This window comes from Lotus japonicus, chromosome 2, assembly GCF_012489685.1.
Source record: "Lotus japonicus ecotype B-129 chromosome 2, LjGifu_v1.2".
NCBI lineage: Eukaryota > Viridiplantae > Streptophyta > Magnoliopsida > Fabales > Fabaceae > Lotus > Lotus japonicus.
In genome coordinates this window covers 50,005,035-50,032,136 of record NC_080042.1, presented here as the reverse complement: position 1 = coordinate 50,032,136, position 27,102 = coordinate 50,005,035, and the positions used below count along the sequence as shown (strand labels likewise).

Here is a 27,102-nt window from a genome sequence, read left to right as displayed (position 1 = left end):
GAATGCAAAATTTTATTTGCGATTTAACATTTTGGTTTGACTTTATGAACTCATCTCTTGTAATAAATGAGGTTGGGTAGCTCCCATGGTTGAGTTAAGGTTAAATTTAAGTGAAGGGCTGATGAGAGATAATTTGTATTAATTTATTAATAAGTTAACAACTAACATTTATCTATAAAAAAACTTAATCATATTCTTTTGGACAACATATTAAAAAAAAACTAATTAAATTTCAGTCTTTGCAGTTAATGGACTAGCTAATACTACATAGGTTAATTAAACAAGTCTTCGTCATAATTAATATATTTTTGTAAAGATTCTTGATAATTAATTTTAAGTCAATTTTAATAGTTTAATTAACAAAACTGCAATTGCAAAATCATTACAAAGGGATTTCTTAAAAAAGAAAATTATTACAAGGAAAAACGAGGGGATTCGGATCAAGCGTGAGAGTTTTTTAATTTAGTTTTTATTTATTTATTTATTTTCCTTTGCTGGAACAAGCAAACTATCAACTCCCTCGCTTTCCTTCTCTGTTCAAAAAAGAAAGTAAAAGAGCGCCACACCACCGCCAAACGGAAACAACCAACGCTTCTTCCCTCTCGCTCATGCTCTCTCCCTCTCTCTCTCTCTCTTCTTCTCGAGTTCGTTTTATTTCTCTCAACTGTTTCATCCAACGCCATTTCTAGGGTTTTCGGTTTCTAACATTCGCGCTTTCAATTGCAGGTCTCTGATAACTCGTCAACATGTCTGTCACTCCGGCGAAGAAGCTCATGAACGATCCTCCCGGTGAGAATTTCAATTCCTTGTCCTCAATCTCATTGCTCTGTCGATTTCTCACTGCTGATGAAACTCACCTGCAATTTTTGTTTACTTGTGCTCCGAATGTTATCGCTGGCGTTTCGTTTGGAATCGTGTTTGTGCAACTGTTTCAGTTCTGTTCATCTAGTTGAATTTGATTTTTGCTTTTGAAATTTGTTTGAATCTGAACTGTTTTAGCATTAGTCTTTGACTGGATCTGACTGAACTTCAAATGACGGAAATCACAGCTTGTAGTATTCGAATTATTCTATGCAATTCAACTGCAATCTTGCGTTCTTTAACTGCAATCTTGCTCTTCTTTAACTGCAATCGTGCTTGAACGTGAAATGCTTCAGCATTCCGCTGTGGCTGAACCTTACTGGGCTTGAGTTACGGAAATCACACTTGTATTCGTATTATTCAATACATTTCACCTTCTGTCTTGATCGTCTTTATTTGTAAGTTGTAGCAGTGAAGATATGTAATTACTAATTATTATAATAATTTGTGTTTTTTTCTCTCTTTTTAATTTGATTGCAGGTGTTGTGAATGAATACATTGAAGGTCTTGTAGAGACATATCCAGGCCTACACTATTTAGAGGGCTTTCCTCAGGTGATTTCACTTACACATAGATGCTTGCTTTAGTGTATATTATTTTAATGGAATTATTTATTATTTTTCTCGAGTGCAGGTGAAGGTTGTGTTCCGTGCAGATATTCCATGTGGACGAGGAACATACGATAAAGTTGCAGTCATATCAGGTGCGCAACCATCCATTGGATGCTGTTATAATGCTTTTCTGTTTATATTATAGGAGTTGTATAGCTAGGATTCCCATCTTAGGAAAAAAAATAAGAAAGTTGCACTTGGACCGTTGGTAAAACATGTATTTGTTTTCTGAAATTTAATAGCTAATTCATGTTACAGGGGGCTGCAGTGACGATGAGCCTGCTCATGCTGGATTTGTGGGAGAAGGAATGCTGACAGCAGCCATATGTGGCGATGTCTTTTCTTCTCCACCTGTTGATTCCATTCTTGATGTATGCTTATTATTGAAAGTGATATGTCATACATTTAGTTTTAGAAGTACTGATCTCTTTTATAACACTGATACACCTATTATGATTCAAATGTAGGGGATACGAGCTGTAACGGGCCATAAGGGATGTCTTCTAATTGTGAAGGTATTGTTTGCTTTTCCTTGTGTGATACTTTAGCACTTAACCATCCTAAGTACAAGTGATTAATATGTCTTTGATATAGTAATTATGTTAGATGTTCTATGCACTGAAATTGTTGTCTGTGTTAATGACTAGTGAAAAGATGTAGAAGTAAGTTTATTTTTATTAACATAATATTTCACACAATGTAACCCGAATAAAATATAAAAGATTTCGTACCAAATCAACATTAGGATTTGCAGCTTGTTTTTGGATTCTTAGTTTAAATTTGGGTGATGATAGAACTATACTGGTGACCGCTTGAACTTTGGTTTGGCTGCTGAGGAAGCAAAATCTGAAGGTTTTGACGTAGAGGTATGTTTACGTGGCAAGTGTTTGCTCTTTCTGCTTAAAAGTTAATTTGTAGATAAGGTTGACATTTATTTTTCACTTTTCATGGCAGACTGTTTTTGTTGAGGATGATTGTGCTTTACCTCCACCTCGAGGGATTGCTGGAAGAAGAGGATTGGCAGGGACTGTTCTGGTTCAGAAGGTTCATCTACAAAGACACTTCTATTCTTTCGCACTTTATTTGTTCCTTATGCACATAAATACACTTTAAAGGTTAAACTACACCTTTTCATGTTAACATATGAAGAGACTTGTGCGGCCTCTGTATTAATGTAATGCAAATTTTAATTTCAAAGTTCATTCATCACAAATACACTACTAACATATTATATATGTACTGCCAATATGTAAATTTTACATTTAACTATATTTTTGTTTTGGGTGAGGTAGGTTGCAGGAGCTGCTGCTGCTGCTGGTCTTTCTCTCGCTGATGTTGCTGCAGAAGCAAAGCATGCATCTGAAGTTGTGGGGACAATGGGTGTTGCTTTACATCCTTGCACACTCCCTGGTTTGGGTCTAGCAGATCGTTTGGGGCCAGGAAAGATGGAATATGGCCTTGGAATTGTGAGTCTTCTTTATTTGCAAATTGCAACATTTTCAATCTATACTTATTTGTAAATGCTTAATTATAAGAAAATAGTCATTCTTTCTTCAAACGTTTCCTCAAGAAAGTTTCTTTCACTCCAAAAGAAGCTCATCCAAATTTTTGTTACTTTTGTAACTTGAAATAAATTCTTTCCTCTATTTTTCTTGCTGTTTTTCAGCATACAGATTCCAAAGTTGAAGTCTATGCATTTATCTTTGTACTTCTCTTTCTTAATACATTATTCTCTCATAAAAAGGTTCATTGAAGTTATTTGATATTTGTATCCCCATTGATTGAAGTTGGTTTTCACAGCTTTTTTTCCCTCGTTCAAATTTTAAATCATGTCATAACAAATACTACTTCTTTTATAGCACGGAGAACCTGGTGCTTCCGTGAATGATATTCAGCCTGTAGATGAGGTGGTTTCTCATGTTCTGAAAGAAATATTGTCTAAGGTAGGGTACAATATTGTATGAAAAGCTCTTGGTTGCTATATACTAGTCGACAAGAACAAATTGTTCTTGTAACATGATGTAACCCCATCAAAGAATAAAAGAAATTACTAGTGTATTTGTGATGAATGAACTTTGATGCCCAACCTACATATTATCTTCATTTTCTTATTGTCTATAGGTGTATTTTATTAGTCATTCATTTAGGCTTTTTGCATATACAAGCATCATGAAACAGGCCAGTCAGTTTTCCTTTGGAGAATAGAGAGATTAAATGAATTTCTATTGTCCAGTCACAACCTACTTATATCAGTGCCTGATTTTTTGTGTTACGTTTGTTTTAGTGAAAACACATAGTAGAGAAGTTATACTCTAAATTGTATTTAGAGTATTGCATCTATTTTTGACAAGAAACAGGGACAAGAATTGATGTTTGTAGGCTGACCCAAAAATTGCATCTATTTATCTATATAATCTTCGCTTCAACACAAATGTTTTAAATATTTGGCATTTTTTGAATCCCTGAATGCAGTGTAATTATCATTCTTTTGAGTGAGTTGCAATATTTTTCTTTTGGAATTTTTTGCAGGAAACAAACTATGTTCCAATAACTCCAGGTTCTAGAGTGGTCCTCATGATTAATGGGTAGGTTCATGGATGCTGTCTTTGCTTGCGAACTAAAGTCAATTTTTAAAGTATTTTAGAAGTAAGTTTCTCTATATTATTATTTGGACATGAGACAATTTTATAGAAACATTCATGTAAGGCTCCGACCACATGGTCTATTATACTCAGCCTTACCTTGTTTTTAACATACAAGACTTTTTCTTGGACTCCTCAGTCACATGACTACAATTTTTTACCATTGTGCCAAGTCTCTCCTTCGAAGCCCAAATTTCAAATATTACAGAAAAATCCTTTTTATTATTTTATTGATGTTCAGGACTTCCTTTGAGCAGATGGTTTATTTATCTACAAGTTTCTTCAAATGCAGGTTAGGTGTCACTCCTTTAATGGAACTAGTGATTGCAGAAGGCAAAGCAGTTCCTAAATTTCTGGTGGAGCATGGAATGGCTGTTGATAGAGTTTATACAGGATCATGTATGACTTCTCTAGATATGCAAGGTTGGTTCCCATATATAATGCTAATAAGCTTTTATTTGTAATTCATAAACATAAATTGATATGATTATCATATTTCAATTTTTCTCAGGTTTCTCAATTTCTATCATGAGAGCTGATCCTTCTATTCTCCTACGACTAGACGCTGAAACTAAAGCTCCTTACTGGCCTGTTGCAGTTGAGGGTCAGTACCTCTAGTTCTTATCTATCAATTGTATTACATGGAGATTTACTATGTCTTGTTGTTATTCATTATTATTATGTATTGTTCTAGACTTCTAGTAATGATATGAAGCTCTTTAAATTTACAATCAACTGTAATATTATAAATTGGAGCTAAATAGTTTACTACTCATTCATTAAGCTTTTGAAGTTGTTCTTTCTTTAAAGGTAATCGCCCGCTAACTAAGCTTCCTGTTCCAATTCCACCATCTCGATCAGCAAAGAGTAGTGAGGTAATGAGTTAATGGAAAGTTATACATCCTTGGAAATTATGTGTCATTTCTCTTCCATGGCAAGTTAAAATGGTGGTATAAGAAAAGAAGCTAGTTAATGACAAATCATGTTTAATGACAACAATATGAAGACAATGATGCAAATTCTGAATCTAATTAGGTAGCCATTATCAGACTGGGTTATCTGGTTATTTTTCTGTTTTAACTGTTGAAATTTGATCAGCATTTCATGTTGTATATTTGGTATCTTAATTATGTCCGAGAAGTCTTATTTCTAGTTACCTTAAGGCTTCATTTGGATCACGGGGAACAAATTTTTTTTCAGAATTTTCATTTTTCTTAATACTTGATGCAACTGTTCAACTTAAACCATTAAAAGCCCTTCCCTTCCTACCATCAATTTATATACTTCTCTAAAAGCCCACAGCTTAAGGGAAATAAATACTTTGGTGCCGGCTTCTTTTCTTTCTTTCTCCTTGTTCTTTGAGAAAAAATTTCTTATTTCTTAATATAATTTTTTTTCTGCAAGTTACTCCCTCCGGTCCTATTTATAAGCATGAAAGAGAAGAAAAATCTTGGTCCTTTTTATAAGAACCAAATGAAAGTTTGAGCTATATTAATTATTTTTTTCCAATGATGCCCTTATTAATTCTAGCTTGTAAAATGTGTCTCATTAATTATTCTCTCTCTTTCCCACTTTCCAACACTAATAACAAAGGGTAATTTTGGAAGTTTATTTTGATTCAAGACATATTTAATGCATTTTATCTAGTTTAACTACATTTCTTAAACTATGTGATTTTTTTTTTTGCTGCTTATAAATAGGACCGGAGGGAGTATTTCTTAATATAATTTGAGATGTGATTTCTATATTTGCTTTTTATAAGCCACGGAAACTGCCACTAAAACAAAATGAGCAAGGAAAACTACTAAAGGAAGCCATTGAAGCTGGTGTTAATGCAATTATAAATCTAAAGGACAAACTAAATGAATGGGACAGTGCAGTTGGTGATGGTGACTGTGGGTCAACTGTGAGTTCATCCCTGAATGGTCCTCTCATTTAATAATTTTTTATATAATTGTTGATATATCATGTGCATTACTTGTTATTTCTGGTTTGTCTTCTGTAGATTCTTAGAGCTGAAAAACAAATTCTTGAAGATTTTAAAAAGTAAGTTTGTGATTTATGTTACTAAGCCTACCCTAGATACATTTTGGTTTTCTTCCTATGTATAGCCATGAATTATTAGTGCTAATATATTAAGTTTATGTATGACCAGTTATTTCCACATGTATTATATTAATGGAATACTAGTATGTGTTTTTTTATGGCTTTATAACTTGTGCTGTTGGGGAACTGCACGGTAGTTGCTGCAATAGCACAGTCAATTTGAATTGCAATTGCAGTCTGACCCGAACTGCTATTATTTGGTCACAGTTACCCTCTGAATGATTCTGCGGAAACTTTCCATGAAATTGGATCATCAATTGGAAGATCACTGGGCGGAACTAGTGGGATCATGTATCATGCCATTCCTATGCCTTCTCTGAAATTAAATTATTTATGCTTTCTGATTATCATCACACTGTCACTTTTTTTTCCAGACATACAATTTGTAAGGAAGCATGTGTACAGATGTTAGCAAGCTCCCATTCTGATGTCATGCCAAAAAAATGTGAGAATAATCTCCAAATATAGCAAAGTTCAATCAGTATTTTACAATTTATTTTTCCTTTATTTTATACTGATTATCCCCTTATGAGTCTTTGATTCAGGGGCTGAAGCACTTGCAGCAGCCATTGCTGCTGTTAAGAAGTATGGGAAAGCTGGGGCTGGTTATATAAAATTACTAGATGCCCTTATTCCAGCCTTGTCAACTCCTCTTGAAAAGGTTTTGACTTGACAATAGCTGTTCATTTCCCTTTATTGGTCGCATGACCTTATTACTGTTACTTACTTACTTGCTCTGGCTTTACAGGAATTAGACACTGGCGGTGATCCTTCCACTGCTTTTATCATCTCTTCTGCAGCTGCATTAGATGGAGCTGAGTCAACCAAGCACATGATAGCAAAGGTGACAACTTACTATTGGTTCTTTGTTAAATGAGTGAACTTTTGTGGTATAATCGTATTGCTTCTTCCTTTTAGTTAAGATTTTGAATTCAATCTACCATAGAATTTTCCAGTGAAATATTTTACATTATCAATAAAGAAGTTGTCACATTAATGATTCTCTGATACTGTAATCCTCACTACATTGATAGTTAATAAAAATTTAATCCTATAATTGGTTGGTAGAGTTTCACCATTTTTAAGTAAAATTTATTCTGCTAGTGGTACTGAAGGGTTTATATAACGGGTAAGCAAGGGAGAAGAGAACCTACCCAAGGATAATAATGAGATCAAGTATAATATTTGAAAGAAATAATTTCCTTAACACAGGTTTGACAATTGTCTGTAGCCTATTTTTTTTGCTGCTGGTAGCCTGGCATGAGTAATATAAATGATCTATCATTACTTTATAACCGAAGATTGTCCGTTCAATCGACTATTGGTTGTTAGGGTGACAAATGACTTCAGGATAGTTGTTTCTGTGTGACTAATTGATTACTGATAGGTAAATGAAATATTGATATGCTCTTTGGTTTAGTAAGTCCTAAACTATTGTTAATTTCTATATTAAGTTATCTGGAAAGGGATGTGGCAATTTATTGTAACATGATGTCGATTGCAATATGATGTGGATTGCAAATTTGATCACTGTAATTTGGATAGCCGGCTTCCCAGTATGCTACATTTTTGCTATTTTATAGCTATGTTCAGCTAATGAATTGTGCTAAAATGAACTGGGTTTATTAGCTATTATGGATGCTATCCATGTTTAACAAAAGAATGATGGTTGTTTCATCAAGGTGTGAGATAAGTGTAGCTAATCAAGATTTTTAAACCACAATTCATGCTAGTAGATAATTGAAGTCCTAAATGGTGTGGGAAATGCAAGATTTTTCCCGAAAACCATTTCCATGTTTTTTTTCATTGTTTTCTCACTAGTACTAGATCTGATGAGGAAGTTATCCATGCAGGCTGGGTGTGCAACTTACGTGCCTGAAGAGAGACAATCAGTTCCTGATCCTGGAACGATGAACTTAGTTGGATGGCATCCTTCTCTTGTTTGGCAGTACATCCAAGTGATCAGTCCTAGGAAGGTTGCAAGCATATTCTTGTATTTCTGCATTATCGCATCAGCCTTCATGTACAGCTCAAGCTCCAATTGCACTTTTGAAGATAGAAATTTTTATATTGAAATGGTTTCTCTAATGAAGAAACCGTCCACAGCTGCTGAAAATGCTCCACAGACTTGGTTGTCATTCGTCACAAAATTCGGTCTGGTCTGTGTGATCGGTCTACTGGCCTGTATGATGGCCGTTGTCATTACCAATGAAGAGAATCATAATCTAGTACAAGATGGGGCTAGAAGAGTAATAGCAAAAGGCCAAACTGGAAATATAATATTTGAGGGGAAGTATGGAGGCCGGGAAGTTGCAATTAAAGCCCTTCCCCCTGTTGATTCAGTCATAGCTCTAAAAGAAGTGTCCATATTAGAGAAAGTTGATAATCATCCCAACATAGTCAGATTTTATACTTCAAGTAAAGGTTCAACAGAATTTTGGATTGGACTAGAAAGGTGCGGATGCAACCTAGGACAACTCTTTGAATCCTACCAATTTAACACAGCTCTTCAGAATGAAAAATGTTCAAATTTTTTGGAATACTTCAAGCAAAAGGTGAATAAACTGTGGATTGAAGACTTTTTTCCTTCTCCACAATTACTCGGGATAATGAGGTTTGTTACATTTTTCTAATATGTTTTATAATTCCTATATGAAAATTTATCTAAGTTTATTCTCTTAATTTCAGAGACATAGCTCGTGGGTTGAGTGAGTTACATCAGCAGGACATAATTCATGGTAACTTGAGTGTCGAACATGTTTTAGTAACTCAATTCGGCACAGGTTTTAGGGGAAAATTATGTAGTTTTGGCAGAAGCAAAGAAGATGTGTCTCAAGAGGAAAAGGAAGAAGATATGTACCATGTAGGTTTAATTTTCTTCGAGTGCATTACATGCAGATATTATGATCCTCCTGGGGAAGGATTTGAGTTGCCGAAAAAAAAAAAAAGATTTGAAATTTCCAAAATAAAACACTGTGAAGCCAAGGACCTTTTATTGGGCTTATTGGAAAACAAGGATAAACCAAGGTAAATTAGGTAGAAACGAATCATAAATTGTTTCATTGTAATTGTCTATATAATCTGAACTGTTTTTCATTTGTCTATGCAGGCTTAAAGCAGTGGATGTTATCAAACATCCAATATTTTGGAGCGCAGAACAAAAGGTTTTGTTTCTTACTGAAGCTAGCAACCGACTGCATAATGAAGCTCCTAAGTCATCTCCTCTCGACCTTCTGCGGCAATCTTCTGGTAACGTTTTCAACGGGAGGTGGAGCAATATAATTGGGGATAAAAATATGCTAGATAACTTGAAGACTTATGGAGGTGAGCCTACCAGCTTAAAATCTTTATTAAGATTTGTGAGAGGTTCTCATCAACATTACCGTCCAGAATTGGAGGTATTTTAATTTCTTATTTAAAATATGATATAGTGTTTGGATTCTATTATTATGCGTTGGCGTTCAGTTGCCCAACAAAACATAACGGCTTATTTGATTTTAAATTTGTTTTCAGGCCGGAACACTTTATGATAACTTCTATAAATACTTTTCTGACAAGTTTCCCGGGCTGTTCATGGAAGTCTATACGGTTATCAAAACATTTTTCAGTCAAGAGCCACAATTTAAGAGATTGTTTGATGATAGCACATTTTGATGATATTGCATTTTAAGTGATGGACTAGAATTGCAAATTTGTAATGCACAACAATTTAATCTGCTATGATTTCTTACTTGAGGACTATTACAGTTTTAAATCCCTGTTTTCTTTGATGTTGCTCTTTCCTTTCTGTTTCTACTGCTGGCTTGTGTTTCTTGGAGACAGGGATTTTCTTACCTTATTGCTGATGTTGCTGCTCGGGAGTTTAGAATTTTATGCCGTTGTTTACTGTTTTGTTTCCGCGGTTTTCATTGTTCAAAGCCTGAACTTGGGATTGCCATATTGCTGTTGTTGTTTTTGCTGCTGGATTGTCAGAATTTTCTGCAACTGGTGCTGTTTTTGCTGCTGGATTTTAGAATTGTCTACTGCTGTTGCTGTTTTTGCTGCTGGATTGTTAGAATTTTCTGCTACTGGTGCTGTTTTTTCTGCTGGACTTTAGATTGTCTGCTGCTGTTGCTGTATTTGGTGCTGGATTTTAGAATTTTCTGCTATTGTTGCTGTTTTTGCTGCTGGACTTTAGAATTGTCTGCTGCTGTTGCTGTTTTTGCTGCTGCAGTTTCTCTCTGATGCTATTTTGCTGTTTCGCTGCTGCTTTTTCTATTGATGGAAGCCTGAAAATCGTGTTGCTGATTGCCCATAATTTCTTGACCTGCTAAGCTTTGATGAGTGCTGCAATCGGCCATAGTCTTTTCTGCTGCTGTGGATTTCTCATGCACCACCTGTTTTATTTCGGCCCTCCACTAGTAGTGTAGTGTAGCTTGCTGTCTTTCTATTGTATTGTTTTATTGTTCTCTATTTCTTTACTGTTTTGCTGCTTTTCATTTTTCTTTTATGGCCAATTAACTGGAGGACAATTTCCTTTTATGACTTCTTGGGCCTCACTTGGTATATGCATCTCTTTTTATGCCCTGTAGCGTTTCAGGTTTGGTCTCAATGTTATGCTTGGTTGGGTGTCTCTTTGGTCTTGCCTGGGGATAGTATCTCACACTTGTTGGAACATGAATCATTGTCACTAAATTCCAAGCAGAATAATGGATGGAGAACAGTGTGGTTCCCTGTGGTATGGACTTTATGGAATGCTAGAAATAATTTAATATTCAGGGGTGAACAGGTTGATCAGACAAAGATTGTTGAACTCGTCCAAGTAAGATCATGGTGCTGGCTCTCATCAAAATTGCAGGATTTTCACTATTCATTTTTTGAATGGTGCAATCAACCAGGGGTGTGCTTGCAAATCTGATGTGTTGCCTTAAATTGTTTAGGGAAACCAGATTCTGGCTCTATTTTGTTCTCGTGGCATGAAGAAGGGTTGGGGGTGATAGACACTACTCATGGCAAACTTAACTTTTCTAAACAGTGCAGCATGGGGAGTGTATTATGTTTTGCTTGTTGGCTGTCTTGTGTTTTGCAGGTGTTGGTGTCAATTAATATTTTGGAGGTGTCACTTGCGGATTCCATGGGAGCAGATGATGGCATTTTGCTTAGTCTTGGGCGGAAAGCTGACTTGTATTATGGAGCTGGATACTTTAGCTACAAGCTGGGTGGAATATTCCACTATTGAGGGCTACTTTATCACTAAGGAACTGGCAATTGTATTTGGGGTAGGATACCAGGTTGATCATTCAAGGAGCAAAGGAATAAATGGTGTAAACTTCAAGCAGATTTGGAATGACTTTGATAATTTAATCTGTAGTGTTTTTTTGTCCCCCTTGGAAGTTACATTTTGATCTTAGGAAGGGGTACTCTTTTTCCTTCACTAGGTTTTCCCAAGGGGGGTTTTCCCTAGTAAGGTTTTAATGAGGCCCCTTCCTTTGATCTCTCTTCCAAGGTGGGGGTGGGGGTGGGTTCACAGCCGTAGCAGCAGTATGGCTCTTAAGATTATGTAATTATCCTCTTTATATGTATCTATTTGTATTGCTACTTGTATTGGGTTGAAGTACCCCTTGTACTTCTATTCAATATATATAATTCATTGCTTAAAAAAAAACTTATAATTGAGAACTTCATTATTTTAATTAAAGTGGCTCTTCACAAATCAGTGAACACCATCAATAAATCATTAATTACTAATTAAAATTGTTCAAACATTTTCCAGTAGTTAAATTTGTCAAACATCAATGTGATAGGAAGAAACCTATCAAGCAAACCCTAGCAGAGCTAGAAATAAGGAAAATAAGAAAATAAAGGGAAAACAAACAAAATTTAGGCAACTGCCAATTTTCTCCTCCTCTTTCTTGCAATTACAACCTATTTAATACTGTTGGCCTCAGGCCCATACGATAGGCTCCTAAACAATTGGAGCTTTGATTTCATTCATTAATAAAAAACAATAAAAATTCTCTCTTTTTGGATCAGCTTTAAATATAGTCTTTATATTTGGAGGGCCATTTAATGTCACGCTTGGGCCTAGTTGTTGATGGGCTGCTGCTACCAATACCTTCCCGTGAGAGAGTGACCTTGCCCTCAAGGTCTTGGTTTTGAATTGAACCAAGTGTATCACCAGCTGGTTGGGGCCCACGTGTATCCTTGCTGGCCATGATATCAGTCAAAGTTGGTGGGATGAACGGCTGGATTTTGGTTGTCTCCTTTGTGGGGAAAAGTGATTGATTGGGCAGGAGCTGCTGGACTTTTTCGTGTCCCAAGGCGCGCGTGAAAGGAACGAAAGGGGGAGCTTGATCCACCCATGTTTGCTCATTGGCAGAAGCAAAAGCTTTGTCAGGCATAGTATTCAAAGCTTCACGTGAAGTTGAGTTCCCCATAAGAGACCCGTTTGGAAGGGACTCGTGTGTTAAATCAGTGGGTGAAACAATTAAATTGCTCTCCAACGCTCCTTTGTCTTTTCCTTCAGGTTCTGATGCTTCTACGACCTCTTTTTTTTTTTTCTTTTGCTACCTCCTTTGTTGGAACGTCTTTGCTCGGTGGTGGAGGGTCCGGTGCCGGCGGGTTGCGGGCTGCAGCGGTGGCCTGAGGGACGGCGGCCGGAGCTATGGCCGCGGCTGGTGTCTCTTCCAGAAGATCGGTGGCAAGCTCAGGGAGAGGAACAAACGCTGTACGTGGGTCTCCATGAAACTTCCGCAGAAGAGAAACATGGAAAACCGGGTGTAAGCGGCTCGAGGGTGGCAGTTCCAGCTCGTATGCTACGGCGCCGATCCGGCGTATGACGCAAAAGGGGCCAAAGAACTTGCGTGAGAGCTTCTGTGACTGTCGTTGGTACAACGATTGCTGTATATATGGCCGCAGGTGGAGGAGGACCCAATCCCCGAGCTCAAAGGTAGTGTCCAAACGGTGTTTATCCTTCTCTGCCTTCATCCTCTGCTGTGCTCTATGCAGATTGGCCTTCAAAATGCTCATGATTATATTTCGTTGTTGCAGGGTAGAGTTCAAAGGCTCCAGATAGGTGCTACCAGCAACATAATCGAGCATGGTTGGCGGTGATCGACCATACAGGGCTTTGAAGGGTGACATCCCAGCTGAGGAATGATATGCGGTATTGTACCAGAGTTCTGCAAGATGAAGATACTTATACCAGGATTTTGGTTGTTCTCCGGCAAAACACCTTAAGTATGTTTCAAGGCCTCGATTGACTACCTCTGTTTGCCCATCCGTCTCTGGATGATAGGAAGTGCTGAACCGCAAACGTGTGCCATGGACCCGGAACAATTCTCTCCAGAATTTGCTAATGAAAACCTTGTCCCGATCAGACACAATGGATCGTGGTATGCCGTGGAGCCGGCAAATTTCTGTGGAGAACCTGTTAGCTAAGGCTTGTGCTGTGAACTTGGTTGGTAATCCCACAAAGTGAGCATACTTTGTTAGCCTATCCACTATCACCCAAATGACAGAATAACCAGAAGAAGATGGCAGACCAGTTATAAAATCCATGCTAACATCCTCCCAGGCCTTGTCAGGGCATGGCAAAGGTTGTAACAAACCCTGCTTTTTCTTTGGCTGATATTTGTTATATTGACACTCCTTGCATTCTTTGATGTATTCTTTTGTTGTGGTATACATTCCAGGCCAACTGAATGATGCTGCTAACCGTGCAAGGGTCGGTTGTAGACCGGAATGGCCTCCTAAAGGAGTGGCGTGATATTCCTGCAACAGATTGGTTCGTAGCTCAGGCAAATCTGGTACATATAAGGCTTGCTTGTAATATAATAATCCCTGATGCATATGAAACCCTGTCTGAGACAAACTCTGAGATATTTCTTTCTTCCCTTCCTCGGTGGTGTAGAATTTGTGAAGGGTTTCTAGAATCTGTGGTACAGCTGAAGATAGGGCCAGCAGCAAGGGTTCTTCTGGAGAATGACACCTGGAAAGAGCATCAGCCACTTTGTTTGATGACCCAGGTTTGTACATAATGTCAAATTCAAAACCTATCAACTTGGATGCCCATTTTTGTTGTTCTGGTGTTTGGATGGACTGAGTTAGCAAGTGTTTGAGGCTTTGTTGATCGGTGTATACCTTGAACTTAGTACCAATGAGATATTGTCGCCATTTCTTAATAGCCTCAGTAATGGCATACATTTCCCTCACATAGGTGGATTGTTGTTGCATTTGCAGGCCTAATTTCTTGCTGAAAAATGCCAAAGGATGCCCTTGCTGTGAGAGCACTGCCCCAATTCCTATACCTGAAGCGTCAGTTTCCACCACAAATGGTTGAGTGAAATCAGGAAGGCCCAGAACCGGCGTTTGTGTGACCAAGGATTTCATTGTTTGAAATGCCATATCTGCCTCCGGTGGCCAAGAAAACACCCCTTGTTTGAGCAAGTCAGTGAGCGGTGCAGCATGTGTGGCATAGTGTCGCACGAAGCGCCGATAGAATCCGGTGAGCCCTAGAAAGCCCCGAAGTGCTGTGACCGATTTTGGTGTTGGCTAGTCTAGAATGGCTTGAATTTTGTTGGGATCTGGACCTACTCCAGAAGCTGATATCACATGCCCCAAATAATGCACAGTGTTTACACCAAAGTCACATTTTGAGAGTTTGGCATAAAATTTGTTAGCCAACAAAGTTCTTAACACTGTTCTGAGGTGTTCCAAATGAGCAGCGAAGGTGGGACTATAGATCAAGATGTCGTCAAAAAATACCAATACAAAACGCCGCAGAAAAGGGCGGAGGAGATCATTCATTGCATGTTGGAACGTTGACGGGGCATTTGTGAGCCCAAATGGCATAACCAAGAACTCGTAGTGACCATCAACCGTCTGGAACGCTGTTTTATGAGTGTCCTCAGGTACAACTCTAATCTGGTGAAAGCCAGATCTTAAATCAATCTTAGTGTATATTGTTGAACCTCCTAACTCATCAAGCAATTCATCTATTGTAGGGATTGGGAACTTATCTTTTATGGTGATGGAGTTAAGGCTGCGGTAGTCCACGCAAAACTGCCAAGATCCATCCTTCTTCTTGATTAGTAGCACGGGAGATGAGAAAGAGCTCGTGCTAGGCTTGACAATCCCTTCCTTCAGCATATCGGACAACAAGGCAGCCATGGCTTCCTTTTGTGTGTGGGGGTACCGATATGGGCGCACATTCACCGGTGAGGAATTAGGGAGCAAGGTGATGTGGTGGTCATGCTCCCTTGGTGGAGGTAGTCCTTGTGGTGTAGAGAAAACAGACTCAAATTCCTTAAGCAAGTCCCACAATGTTGGATCCATATCTTGGTTTGCCTCTGTGAAGTTGGTGAGCTGAAGGAATTGTGCTGTGTCATCAGTAGATGTTGGTGTGAAAGCCACAGTCAAACATTCAGTCACTACATCAGATTGTAACATGCGCTGCAATTGATTAAAAGATGCAGCTGTAGGGGGTTGGAAGGGTTCCCCGGTTAAGGTGAATGGCGCGCCATCAACCTGGAAGGTCATATAGGGCACTGCATAATCTGATGTGGTTGGTCCCAAAGTCCTCAACCACTCCAATCCCAACACAAGGTCAGCTCCTTGGATCTCCATGATATGAAAGGGCACCCGAAAAATGTGTCCCTTAATCATTAATGGGATGTCAGAAACCAAGCCAGAACAAGTGAGGTAAGCCCCATTGCCTACCATGATTGAGAAACTGGGTATGGGCTGAACCGGCAAGCGTAAGAACGCTGCAATACGAGGGGGGATCACGTTGTGAGTGCTGCCTGTATCAACCAGCACACGCACGTTGTGTCCTAACACAGTGCCATTGAATTTCAGGGCTTTTGGAGAAGGTACACCATGCACCACACAATCAGAAAGCTGAAAATGTAAGGGCTCCTCCTCTTGAACTTGAACTTCCACCTCCTCAAGTAAGTGTGTATCTGGCTGAGTATCTGGTATTGCATTATCAACCTCTTCATCTATTAGTAATAATAAAAATGGCTTTGTTTGGCATCGGTGGCCGAGAACATATTTCTCATCACAATTGTAACATAAGCCAAGTGCTCTGCGCTCCTGCATTTGGGTTGGGGTTAGGCGTTTGAGTGAGTATTGGGATGATGGTTTGGGTTGGTTTGTTGGTGTTTGGGCTGGTTGAGCTGTTGGGGTGGTGAGTGTTGGCGGTTTTGGGGTAAGTGGGGATGCAAAAGAGTTTGCAGGTCGTGGAAATTTGTAAGGAGAGGGTTTAGGAGTTGTGAGGGTGTCTTTAAGCTTGGCTTCTACTAACTTGGCCAAACCGATAGCATTAGAAACTGAGTAGGGTCGCAAGATAGCTAGTTCACTCTTAATAGCAGGACTTAAACCAGAAATAAAACAATTTAAAATTGTTTCAGCAGATAAACCAATGACCTGATTGCATAAACGTTCAAACCTTGATTGGTATTCCTGGACTGTTGTGATTTGCTTTAACTTGAATAATTCTTGCTGTGGGTTTTCATAACAGGAAGGACCAAATCGCATTGTGAGTGCTCGGGTGAACTCAGGCCAGGTGGTGAGTTGTTGGTTCGTAAACATCCATTTGAACCAACTGAGGGCGTCGCCGGACATGTAGAAAGCTATCATTTCCAGGCGTTGAGCAGGAGGTGTTTGATGGAAGTTGAAGAACTGCTCCGCCTTGAAGATCCAGTCCAGTGGGTTTCCTCCATCAAAGGCTGTAAGTTGTAGCTTGGGAATTTTTGTGAATGTGTTTGAAGAGGAGGCTAAGGGAATACTTGATGAAGGGATAAAAGAAGCAGCAGTGTTGCCGGTAACACCCATGGAGGGCGATGCAACAGTAGAGATTCCAGAGAGTCCTGCGAAACCCGAGGGAAAAGCTGGAAACCCAGGAGGAACAGTTTGTTGAGCACCCAAGGTACCCACAGGAGGGGGTTGAGGTGGGATCTGGTTGGTGGATGAGGTAGAGAGGGAGATGAGTTGCTGTGAGAGGTGTTGTAAGATGGCAGAAAAGGCATCAGTTTTTGCTTCTTGGAAATCCTGACGTTGAAGGACAGAGGAGAGTTTGTCCTCAATGGCCTCCAAGAGAGTCAAATCTTGAGCAGGAGAAGAAGTCATCAATGAAGGCACCAATTGATAGGAAGAAACCTATCAAGCAAACCCTAGCAGAGCTAGAAATAAGGAAAATAAGAAAATAAAGGGAAAACAAACAAAATTTAGGCAACTGCCAATTTTCTCCTCCTCTTTCTTGCAATTACAACCTATTTAATACTGTTGGCCTCAGGCCCATACGATAGGCTCCTAAACAATTGGAGCTTTGATTTCATTCATTAATAAAAAACAATAAAAATTCTCTCTCTTTTTGGATCAGCTTTAAATATAGTCTTTATATTTGGAGGGCCATTTAATGTCACGCTTGGGCCTAGTTGTTGATGGGCTGCTGCTACCACAATGGTAATTAAAAGTAAGAAATTGAATTAAACGAAATTCATAATATGTTACTTTTTGACAAATTAATAAATTAAATCTTACATTGAATATTATACTTTTTAATTTTTTTTCATAATTTTTTTATGCTAATTATATACTCAATATTAAGTACAGTTAAACACAACACATAAAAGTTTTTTGAAGTAATCGCCTAATAAACACATGAAGCAACGCCAACGATGCATTAATGTCTAGACAAAATTGTATTTTTAAATTTCTATTACTAATTTATTAATGCATTTATGCTTTAAATAATTTGTATTTAGTTATTTATTTATTGTTTTCACGTAATTAATTGTAATAATTAATTAATTTATTACATGTATGTATATAATTGAGTTTCCAAAAAGAGTGCTACTTCATGGTCATATCTTGGCTAGTGGAATTACCCGTGCCCTACACGGGTGACTTTTGTTATTTAAAATTTTAAAATTTTGTGTAATATTATGTTTTTTTTATAATTCCCTTGAATTTTAAATTAAAAATTCTAAAATAAAATATATCGGGAATATAATTTTTTTTTGTTAAGATATTGAGGTTGCTATTATTATTTTTTTTTTTTTTTTTGAAATTCAATGCTTAAATCTAAGATAGATTAACAATTAAATCCAGCTCCTACTCTAGTCTGAAAGGAACAAATTTTAGGGATTTATTTTACATACCTCATTGCAGTTTTTTAATTTTGCAATTATCTTGTAAACAAATTCATTTAACACATCATTCGTAAATGAGTACATTAACATCATTGGTGTTTTAGCCAATGTGATAGAAATTCTATTAGAATTTTTTATGAGATATTTGGGGATGAGTACTATAGTTCCCTACCCAAACCCTATCCATTGCTCTCCCTGCGCAGTGTACACCTCAAAATTTCACTACCGTTGGAATTCAATCGCTAAAGTAAATATATAGTTTTCAAATTAAAAAAATCACAAGAAGGTTAAATTATATTACTTACTCTAGAGCATCCAAATCAATAACAATATACTTGACTTTTGTATCTCATTTTTTGAAATCATATAGTTCACCTTTAGTTGCGACAAAACATATGACATCTGCATCAAAATATTGAAGATGGTGATCTTTATATTTTTTTCTTGGAAAAAAAATTAGAAATATGTCTGGATCGATCAATTTCTCATCCTCTATGGGTTGTTCAAACATAAAAGGATAAGGTGTGAAGTTAACCCATAAAAGAGATTTTGTAAACTTTCTATTGGTTTCACTACGGGGGTCAGCTTAAAGTACAACCTGCATGGAGTGCAAGGTGGTTACTCTAGACCGTGCACTGAATTTTGTCACCCTAAAAAATGTAATAGATTCGCTAAAACTTTTTATGAAAGATTTTTCATCGTCTTTTTTAGAACAAAATGTCGACATACTAATATATTGTTACACATTAGATTTTTTTGGCGCAAGGAAGGAAAAAAATGTAAAACTACTAAAGAACATTTGATTCATCATATAAGCTTTTTTATAATTTTTATGCCTTTATATAAGTTTTTTGTATATACATTAAATCGATATTTTAAATTTTTTAATATTTGATTCATTATTTTCTTATCAATGTTGTATTTATAATAACAGTAGGAAAATGCTTAATAGGCGGAGCATATTGTATATGAAACATAAGAATGACGTGGCATGACATGTCTGTGTCAACTTTCAATTTCTCTCTTTTTCCATGCCTTAGATCAGATCTGGTCTTTCTTCTTCGCTCTCCTCTTCTCATCATTTCTGAACAGAGCAGTGCTTTACTGTCTGCTCGTAGACCTGTATCCGCTCTCTATTATTCTATAGTGGCTCGTGCAGCTCTAGATCTCCGATTTAGTGGCAGGGAAACCTGCCAGGGAGACTAGACGATGTTTAGCCGCATGGAGTTCAACAGCTTGTACTTATACATGAAAGACATCATTCACTCATATTTTTCACCCATGATAGCGAGGTGCGTAACGATCTTCTCTTCACCCATATATGTAACTTGAAGGGAAAACAACCAGCAAATATATGTATAAGTTTGTATAATGGATCAGAGACTCATTGTGTGTTTGGATTTCAATTTGCAAAATAGGTTTTAGATAAATGTCAGTTTGTAAAACAGAATTTGGTTCAATGTCGGTTAGTTGTATTGTGATTATTGTTTGGATGCTTTTATTTCAAAAGTAGGTTCAATAAAATGAATCTTATTTAGATAATATTAGATTATTAGTTAAAAGCACTTTTAAACCGTATAATTATTACTATATAAAGAGTATGAGTTTTATAATGAAAATGGGAATAAATGTAATTACTAATTACTGAAAAATCTTGTTATTTATTATAAAAGTATTGAAAGTACATGTTATAGTAATTAAAATGTGTAAATTAGATAGTAGCTAAATACATAATTAATTAAGCTGTAGTTGTTTTTGAGAGCCAAGCTGTTTCTTTTTTAGTTAATAATTGGAGCCAAATAACATTAACCACCCCTGATCTTTTCAAATTGGAGCCAAATAACATTTACTCATCAAACACAGAGTCACAACACCAACACCAGTGTTTCAGTTCAAAATCTTCATCCCACACCTCTCATCACATCACCACTCACTGATTTATGCTTTTCAAATCTTTCTCCTGTGGGTTGAAGAAAATGCTCAGTTTATGCAGGATGATTACGATTTTCCTTTTCTTGCTCTCCGTTTGTGGGTGCTGCCACGGCCAAATCTACACCTTCACCATGTACCACCGCTACTCTGAGCCCGTCAAGAAGTGGTGCCACTCCGCTACCGAAACCCTAGAAAAAGGGAACTGTGAGTACTACGCTGAGTTGGCCGACCGCGACCGCACCAGACTCTCTTTCTCCGGCGGGAACTCCTCCACCTTCCGCATCAATTCGCTAGGATTGTATGTACGATTCCCTTTGTTTTTATTCTCAGTCATTAATATACCTGTAGGCTCTGGTTGGTTGAGTTGTGTTGCCTTGCGGATTCTTCGGTCTTTTTGATGCTGTTGGTAATGGCTTCTCAGCTTGAAACATTGCTCTAAGAAAACGAAATCACAAGTGGTTGGCGTTTAGCCCTTCTTTCTTGTTGGATTATTAGACAAAATTTTGTGGATTATTTTTTTATTGATTGGATTGAATTGAATCTTGACATCTCTGTCTGTTGTGCAGTTTGCATTATGCAACTGTTCAATTAGGGACACCGGGTGTGAAGTTCATGGTGGCGCTTGATACAGGAAGTGACCTGTTCTGGGTACCCTGTGATTGTGTCAGATGTGCATCCTTGGATAGCACAGCCTATGGTTCAGTAAGCTCTGATGAGTACCGGAGTATCTTTGATGAGATGATTATTATGTTGTAAATTTATGCTGCTATTGTTTTGTTTCTGAATGAAAATCCACATTGCAGGATTTTGACCTTAGTACGTATAGTCCTAGTAGATCTTCCACAAGCAAAAAGGTCACTTGTAACAGTAGTTTGTGTATGAACCACAACCAATGCCATGGGGCATTCAGCAACTGCTCTTACATGGTCTCTTATGCCTCTGCCGAAACGTCTACGTCAGGAATACTAGTGGAGGACGTTCTGCACTTTACGGATGGCGATAATCACCATATTGAAGCTAATGTCATGTTCGGGTTAGTTTCCTTGCTAAGTAACTAAAATTGATCAATTTCAGCTTTTTTCGAGATACATGTAAGAACTAAGAACTGGCAACTAAAGTCAATGCACATGTTGCAGATGTGGACAAGTTCAGAGCGGATCATTCTTAGATGTTGCTGCTCCAAACGGTTTGTTTGGGCTTGGCATGGAGAATATATCAGTTCCTAGCATGTTGTCAAGGCAAGGCTTTACAGCGGATTCGTTCTCCATGTGTTTTGGACGTAGTGGTGTTGGCAGGATAAGTTTTGGTGACAAGGGAAGTCTTGATCAAGATGAGACTCCATTTAATCTGAACCCATCCCAGTAAGTGGTGATTCCCTTTTACTTGCATCGGATCATCTGAATTTAAAGTATGATAAATGATTGTAAATATACCACCTCTTATGTCACAGCCCCACCTACAACATCACCGTCACCCAAGTCCGTGTAGGAACATCTCTAATTGATTTGGAATTCACTGCTCTCTTTGATTCGGGGACCTCCTTCACATTATTGGTTGATCCAACCTATACAAATATCTCTGAGAGTGTAAGTTATAAAAAGGGCAAAAATCTGCTTACATTTAGCATAAATGTTATTTGAATTTTGAAGACAAAATGGCCCATGTGTTTTTAATTTTTATTGCAGTTTCATTCCCAAGTACAAGATAGGCGGCACCCTTTTGATTCGAGAATTCCTTTTGAATATTGTTATGATATGAGGTTATAAGATTCCATTTCTTGCTATTTCATATGAATATTTTTTACTCTAAAGCTAAATAATATTTCTTGTGAATGGACAGTCCTAATGCAAATACCAGCTTGCTCCCTAGCATGAGTTTAGTTATGGGAGGCGGAAGCCATTTTGCTGTGTTTGATCCTATAAAGATTATCTCTAATCAGGTGGTAATGCAAGCTGGATACACCTTCAATAAATGTTATTTTTGAATATAAGTAAGATGTTCCTTCTGTTATTTTTACAGAGGGTGCATGTATATTGTCTAGCAATTGTGAAGATGAAAAGTGCTGAGCTTAACATAATTGGACGTAAGTCTCTTGCACTTTCTGAATGTGATGTGTTCCCAATTTGGTATATTTTAAGAACATGATGTGAAATAAGTAAAACTGGGGGCAAGTTAAGAAGAATATTTTGTTTGAGATTAAATTGAACAAAACATAAGATAGGTCTTCTTGACTGTGAGTGTCTTGGTCTTTAAATGTATATGATAATTGCTTATGCCTCGATTTTGTATGTCTATTGCAGAAAACTTTATGACGGGTTACCATGTTGTATTTGACCGGGAAAAGCTCATATTGGGATGGAAACAATCAAATTGTAAGTGTTCAGTTCTTTTCACCGTTTCTACTTTCTACTCATTGGTTATGTGCTGAGATTAGTCATTCTACCTCTGAGCTTTTATTCAAAGGAAAAACAGTAGTAATACCTTGAATCCTTGAACAGGTTATGATGACATTGAGGATCATAATGCTGTATCAATAGGACCACACTCAAATAATGTGCCTCCTACTTTCACCACCGGTCTTGGCAATTACCCGGAAACTAGAAAGACTAAATACAATTCTCAACGGTCAACTGCATCACCGTCGTCGCATTGCAGCTTCAGATTTGTATTATTTTGTTTTGTTTACATGTTTGGGGGTCATTTATTTGTATATACTGGTGGTTAATCTCTTTTCCGAGTCTTGGTTTGTTCAATAGGCTTCGTTCTATTTTCCTCGAGCTTCGGAATTGGGTGCATTGGTGCCAACCATTGGAGTTTAATCTCTTCGCTGAGTGTTGGTTTATGTCTGTGTCCGCCATCATAGACGTTTGATGGTTCAGATGCTTCATCTTTATTCTCATATGATGTTGTTTGAAATCCTTGGTGGTTAAACGATAGTACACAGTAAACTGAGTAAAGTAAGGAAATTTTTGAAAAATTAATGCTTTTCAAATCTGGCATAGCACCAAGATAATGATGTATAGGGTTAATTGCATTTTTCGTCCCTGAAGTTAGACCAATGTGTAATTTGAATCTCCTTTGTTTAATACGAGCAATTTTGGTATATGAAAGATTATTTTGTGACAATTAGGTCCTTATTAGACAACAGACATTGTCTATGTGTACTTAATTAATTGCGTGGATCTGACGGTGGATCTGACGGTGTGTGCCACTAGGATACCATGTCAAATATTTTTTCGTTTTCTTTTAAAAATAAATTATCTTAAATTCTTAATTCCTTTTCTCTTAATTTTCTTTTGCTTGAGTTAAAAAAATTCTTTTTCTTTTAAACTTCTATCTTCTTCTGTACAAAAAAAAAACACCATTATTCTAGTCATTTTTAGAACTTATGTTAATATTATATACTACTAACACTCGAATCTCAATTCCTATTCCATACATGAATGTAAGTTGTCATCATAGAAAACAAATTAACATGTATGGCTGGGAAAGGATTCAATTGGGATGGTTCAATTGTTCATCAACCTCTTGAGACAAACAGATTATAAAAATGTTTGATGAATAAAAGAAGGCTTAAATACTATGAAGGTCCTTAGAATTGTAGGGCGTACGAAAATAAGTCCTTGAAAAAAAAAATCGATTTGGGATCTGGAATTTTTTTTTTAATCAAAATAAGTCTCTACGGGTGTTTTCAGCATGTGTCACAAATTTTACCATGTCATCATGTCCACGTGGATTTTTATATATCCTAGTCATTTTTTTTAATTCCACAACTTATTAAATACTCATAAAAAATTAAAATCCGAAAATAAAAAAAATTAATAAAAAATAAAAAACCTAGAACATTCTTCATCTTCTTCTAACATCTTCATCATCTTCAACATAAACTCCAGAAAAATCCAAAAAATAAAAAAACCAATCCCCTCAAACCCACTCACACTCCAATCTCCTTCATCCCCATGACCTCCATCATCTGCATCATTTTCATCCCCACCATATCCATCTTCATCCCCACCGTCCCTTAAAATAAAAAACCCAGAACCCCAACCCATTCACTCGCCTCCCTCCACCACTCCCACCAAACCCCCACCATTCCACGTTCCAAACTCATCCCCGACCCTCCACCGTAGAACTCCTCCTTCCTCTCAAACCCCCAAACTTGTTCTTCCTCTATTCTTCCATCTTCCTTCTTCGTCCCTTCTGCCTCCTTTTTTCTTCCCATTTCTTAACAACATCCCCATTTTCACCAAAAGGGGAGAGAACCGAACCATAATCTCAACCAAGATGAAAAACCCTAAACCCTAAACCCCAAACCCTAAAAATCCCAACCCAGATTGGAGAGAACATAAAGAGGAAGAGATCGAGACACTGGAAAATACAAACCTTGACCCTGTTCTCTGTACAAAATTGAAATTCTCAACCTTCACTTGGTCGATCAATTGCTGAATCTTGCATTAGGGCCCTCAATTTGGGCTCAAGATTCAAAACCGAGAGTTGTCTGGACGCATCGAGAAGTCCGTACATACATTTGCATGTTCAAACAAACAAACATCACCCTACACTCTTAGAACAAGCTCTAGGGTGTGTTATGTATAAGGGCTGCTAAAGTTACCACATATTTTTAAGGAGTTGGTTAGCAAATTAAACCAGAAATTTGTTAATCTACTCACAAATGTGTAGAGAGCGCCCAAGGGGTGCCAATCGCAGTGGTATATAAAAAGGAGTTATCTGAATCCCTCGGTCGAGAGTTCAATTCAACTAAATGTGATATGTTTTGCATGTGTAGCTTATTTTAGAGAGAGAACTTAGACCTACCTATCATGGAGGTTCAAATTAAATCACCATTTAAAGTACTATATCTCAACTTTACAATTAACCATCATCAATAAAGAACAAGTTCAACTAATTTGAAAATTAAGACAAGGTTCATATCCTTGAACTTAGGTACAAGGAAGAAATTAAGAAACTACTTGTGTAGTGAATCTACCAAAACTAGTTTGATAATATTTAATGGAAAGCTTACTAGTTGCAGAGCTTCTGGTGCATGAGAATAGTTTTTCTGACATCTTTTCATGATCTTTTAGATCGGTACCAATGCATATTGTCATACTCTCTAAAGATCTTCCATTCTGCATAATATATCTTGCAAATTGAAACTCACCTTTGATGCCGCTATAGTAATCAAGATAACATCGTTTTAGGCATAATAGAGTACATCCGGGAGGCGGGTATCGCCAATCTCCTACTTCTATTTCAATGAGCCCATCCCTCTCTGATATCTCTAATATTTTTTTACGTGATTTCTAGCAATAAACACAAAATAAGTAAATTTGAACATGTAAAGAAGTGACAACAATAAATAGAAATCATCATAAGCCTCTCGAAGAAAACCTGTTTAATGACAAGAACTTGAAGCTTGGGGCAATGCTTGAGCAATTCCACTAACTGCAACCAATCAGTAATATATATAGTGGACGTAGTTAAGTTCAATATGGGTCAAATTTTGAAATTTGGGGAAAACGTAGGGGCGTATGCTTTCTCCATCAGGGCCTATATGCTCCATCTTCATCTGCATGAGTTACATTAGCAAGAAATAAAAAAAAATCACATTTTCCTCAAGAATAAAGAAGAACGATGGACAAACCACAATACCTGTTGAATTCGCAAAAACTCCATATTGTTAACCGCGAGTAAAAAATTTGTATTCCACTTAGAAATATGTGCTCTGACCAACTTGGGTAAGGTTTTAAACTCTCTTCCAGCGGAATGGTTATAAAAAAATTGAGCCCCCCTTACATCGAAATCGTCAAGAACAGGACATCCCGAAAGCAGTAGAGCGAGACATCCGCTTTTTAATAAATGCAAATGCAGAACTTTAAGGAAGGGAAGATCCACCGTGGAAAGCAGTTTCACGTCTATCCAATGCAATTTGAGAATCACAAGAGTACGGCAAGTGAAGATGGTAGGCAATATGTTGGTAGTGGGTTGTTCACAACACTGGCTAAAATGGATGAAAAGATGGAGGTGCTGAACTCTGCGTTGCACTACAGCATTAACCCATTCGCTAGAATGATCATCATAACCACTAGACATAAATGTGAGGCAGAGTTTATGAATGGGTTGGTGGAGATCTCGTGAGTGGATAAAAGCATTCACTGTCTGTACAAAGCCTACTTGTATTCTTCGAAAATTACCTGTGTAATAGAAGGTGGGGACTGAACGCCACAGTGATTTCCAATTCTTTGAGAGAGCGCTTGTTGCGACGACTTGCTTCGTTGGGAGAAAAGAGCGCTTCTCTGAGATGAATGCAAATTCAAAAATCACTGATCACAGGACTAACTGCATTCTATTACCAAGAATTTCAGTTTCTTAAAACAGAATAGTGACTCGCTGATCAACCAATTATCCCTATGAAACTCAGGGTCTTTGGGGAATTTGAGGGAGGACTTACGTTTATGTTTGCACTGTGGTTGAAACTTGAAGCGCTTGCTGGTATGCCATTGCGCCTATAGGTGAAATCGTTAAACCCTAAACGGGTTTGTAAATAAGTGCTTTTGTAAATATGTGGCATATCTGGCTTATATTTTTTTTTACGGTATATCTGTTTTATGTTTTGGTAGAATAATTGTTTGATTTCTTATTGAAAAAAATATAATGATTTTTAGAAAATATATTTATATTGTATATTTGAAATCAGATTTAATATATAAATATTAAATTATATATATTCTAACTCAATAATATTGAATTTAACATTTAGATATAAAAATATATATTTAAAGACAAGAATTTAGCCACTCATAACCCTATGTAATT

At 37.3% G+C, this 27,102-nt stretch overlaps 3 protein-coding genes and 1 long non-coding RNA gene across 4 annotated transcripts; 2 read left to right on the top strand and 2 right to left on the bottom strand.

Annotated features, from left to right (window-relative positions):
- The first annotated feature begins 521 nt into the window (after nt 1-521).
- LOC130738211 (putative 3,4-dihydroxy-2-butanone kinase) lies at nt 522-11,797 on the top strand. The gene is made up of 24 exons (XM_057590147.1): nt 522-644; nt 727-789; nt 1,342-1,415; nt 1,495-1,564; nt 1,731-1,843; nt 1,940-1,987; nt 2,267-2,338; nt 2,427-2,516; nt 2,765-2,938; nt 3,332-3,415; nt 4,002-4,057; nt 4,407-4,537; nt 4,626-4,718; nt 4,925-4,989; nt 5,877-6,020; nt 6,120-6,160; nt 6,428-6,511; nt 6,595-6,665; nt 6,766-6,881; nt 6,969-7,064; nt 8,074-8,834; nt 8,909-9,247; nt 9,330-9,618; nt 9,734-11,797. The coding sequence occupies exons 2-24, from the start codon at nt 747-749 to the stop codon at nt 9,872-9,874; spliced, it is 3,195 nt and encodes a 1,064-aa protein (XP_057446130.1). The 5' UTR covers nt 522-644; nt 727-746; the 3' UTR covers nt 9,875-11,797.
- Nucleotides 11,798-14,752: 2,955 nt separating this feature from the next.
- LOC130736560 (uncharacterized) lies at nt 14,753-17,329 on the bottom strand. Its single transcript, XM_057588378.1, has one exon. It carries the CDS (start codon nt 17,327-17,329, stop codon nt 14,753-14,755), a length of 2,577 nt encoding a protein of 858 aa, XP_057444361.1.
- A 2,854-nt stretch (nt 17,330-20,183) lies between these two features.
- On the top strand, nt 20,184-23,220 carry LOC130738209 (aspartyl protease family protein 1-like). Its single transcript, XM_057590146.1, has 10 exons — nt 20,184-20,584; nt 20,853-20,988; nt 21,090-21,319; nt 21,423-21,647; nt 21,737-21,872; nt 21,972-22,045; nt 22,126-22,225; nt 22,306-22,369; nt 22,587-22,658; nt 22,785-23,220. Exons 1-10 carry the CDS (start codon nt 20,295-20,297, stop codon nt 23,009-23,011), a joined length of 1,554 nt encoding a protein of 517 aa, XP_057446129.1. The 5' UTR covers nt 20,184-20,294; the 3' UTR covers nt 23,012-23,220.
- A 2,015-nt stretch (nt 23,221-25,235) lies between these two features.
- LOC130738210 (uncharacterized) lies at nt 25,236-26,771 on the bottom strand. The gene is made up of 3 exons (XR_009019264.1): nt 25,939-26,771; nt 25,678-25,855; nt 25,236-25,589 (listed from the first exon to the last, which is right to left on the bottom strand). It is a non-coding gene; the product is annotated as an uncharacterized LOC130738210 (long non-coding RNA).
- Between the last annotated feature and the right edge of the window lie 331 nt (nt 26,772-27,102).

Bases quoted from the DNA above. Each gene is read 5' to 3' on its own strand.
- LOC130738209 (XM_057590146.1), top strand. From the start codon at position 20,295: ATGCTTTTCAAATCTTTCTCCTGTGGGTTGAAGAAAATGCTCAGTTTA. The intron at 20,585-20,852 runs GTATGTACGATT...TCTGTTGTGCAG, and splicing joins CGCATCAATTCGCTAGGATT to TTTGCATTATGCAACTGTTC. The intron at 22,659-22,784 runs GTAAGTGTTCAG...ATCCTTGAACAG, and splicing joins GGGATGGAAACAATCAAATT to GTTATGATGACATTGAGGAT.
- LOC130738211 (XM_057590147.1), top strand. From the start codon at position 747: ATGTCTGTCACTCCGGCGAAGAAGCTCATGAACGATCCTCCCG. The intron at 4,058-4,406 runs GTAGGTTCATGG...CTTCAAATGCAG, and splicing joins GTGGTCCTCATGATTAATGG to GTTAGGTGTCACTCCTTTAA. The intron at 6,882-6,968 runs GTTTTGACTTGA...CTGGCTTTACAG, and splicing joins TGTCAACTCCTCTTGAAAAG to GAATTAGACACTGGCGGTGA.
- LOC130736560 (XM_057588378.1), bottom strand. From the start codon at position 17,329: ATGACTTCTTCTCCTGCTCAAGATTTGACTCTCTTGGAGGCCATTGAG.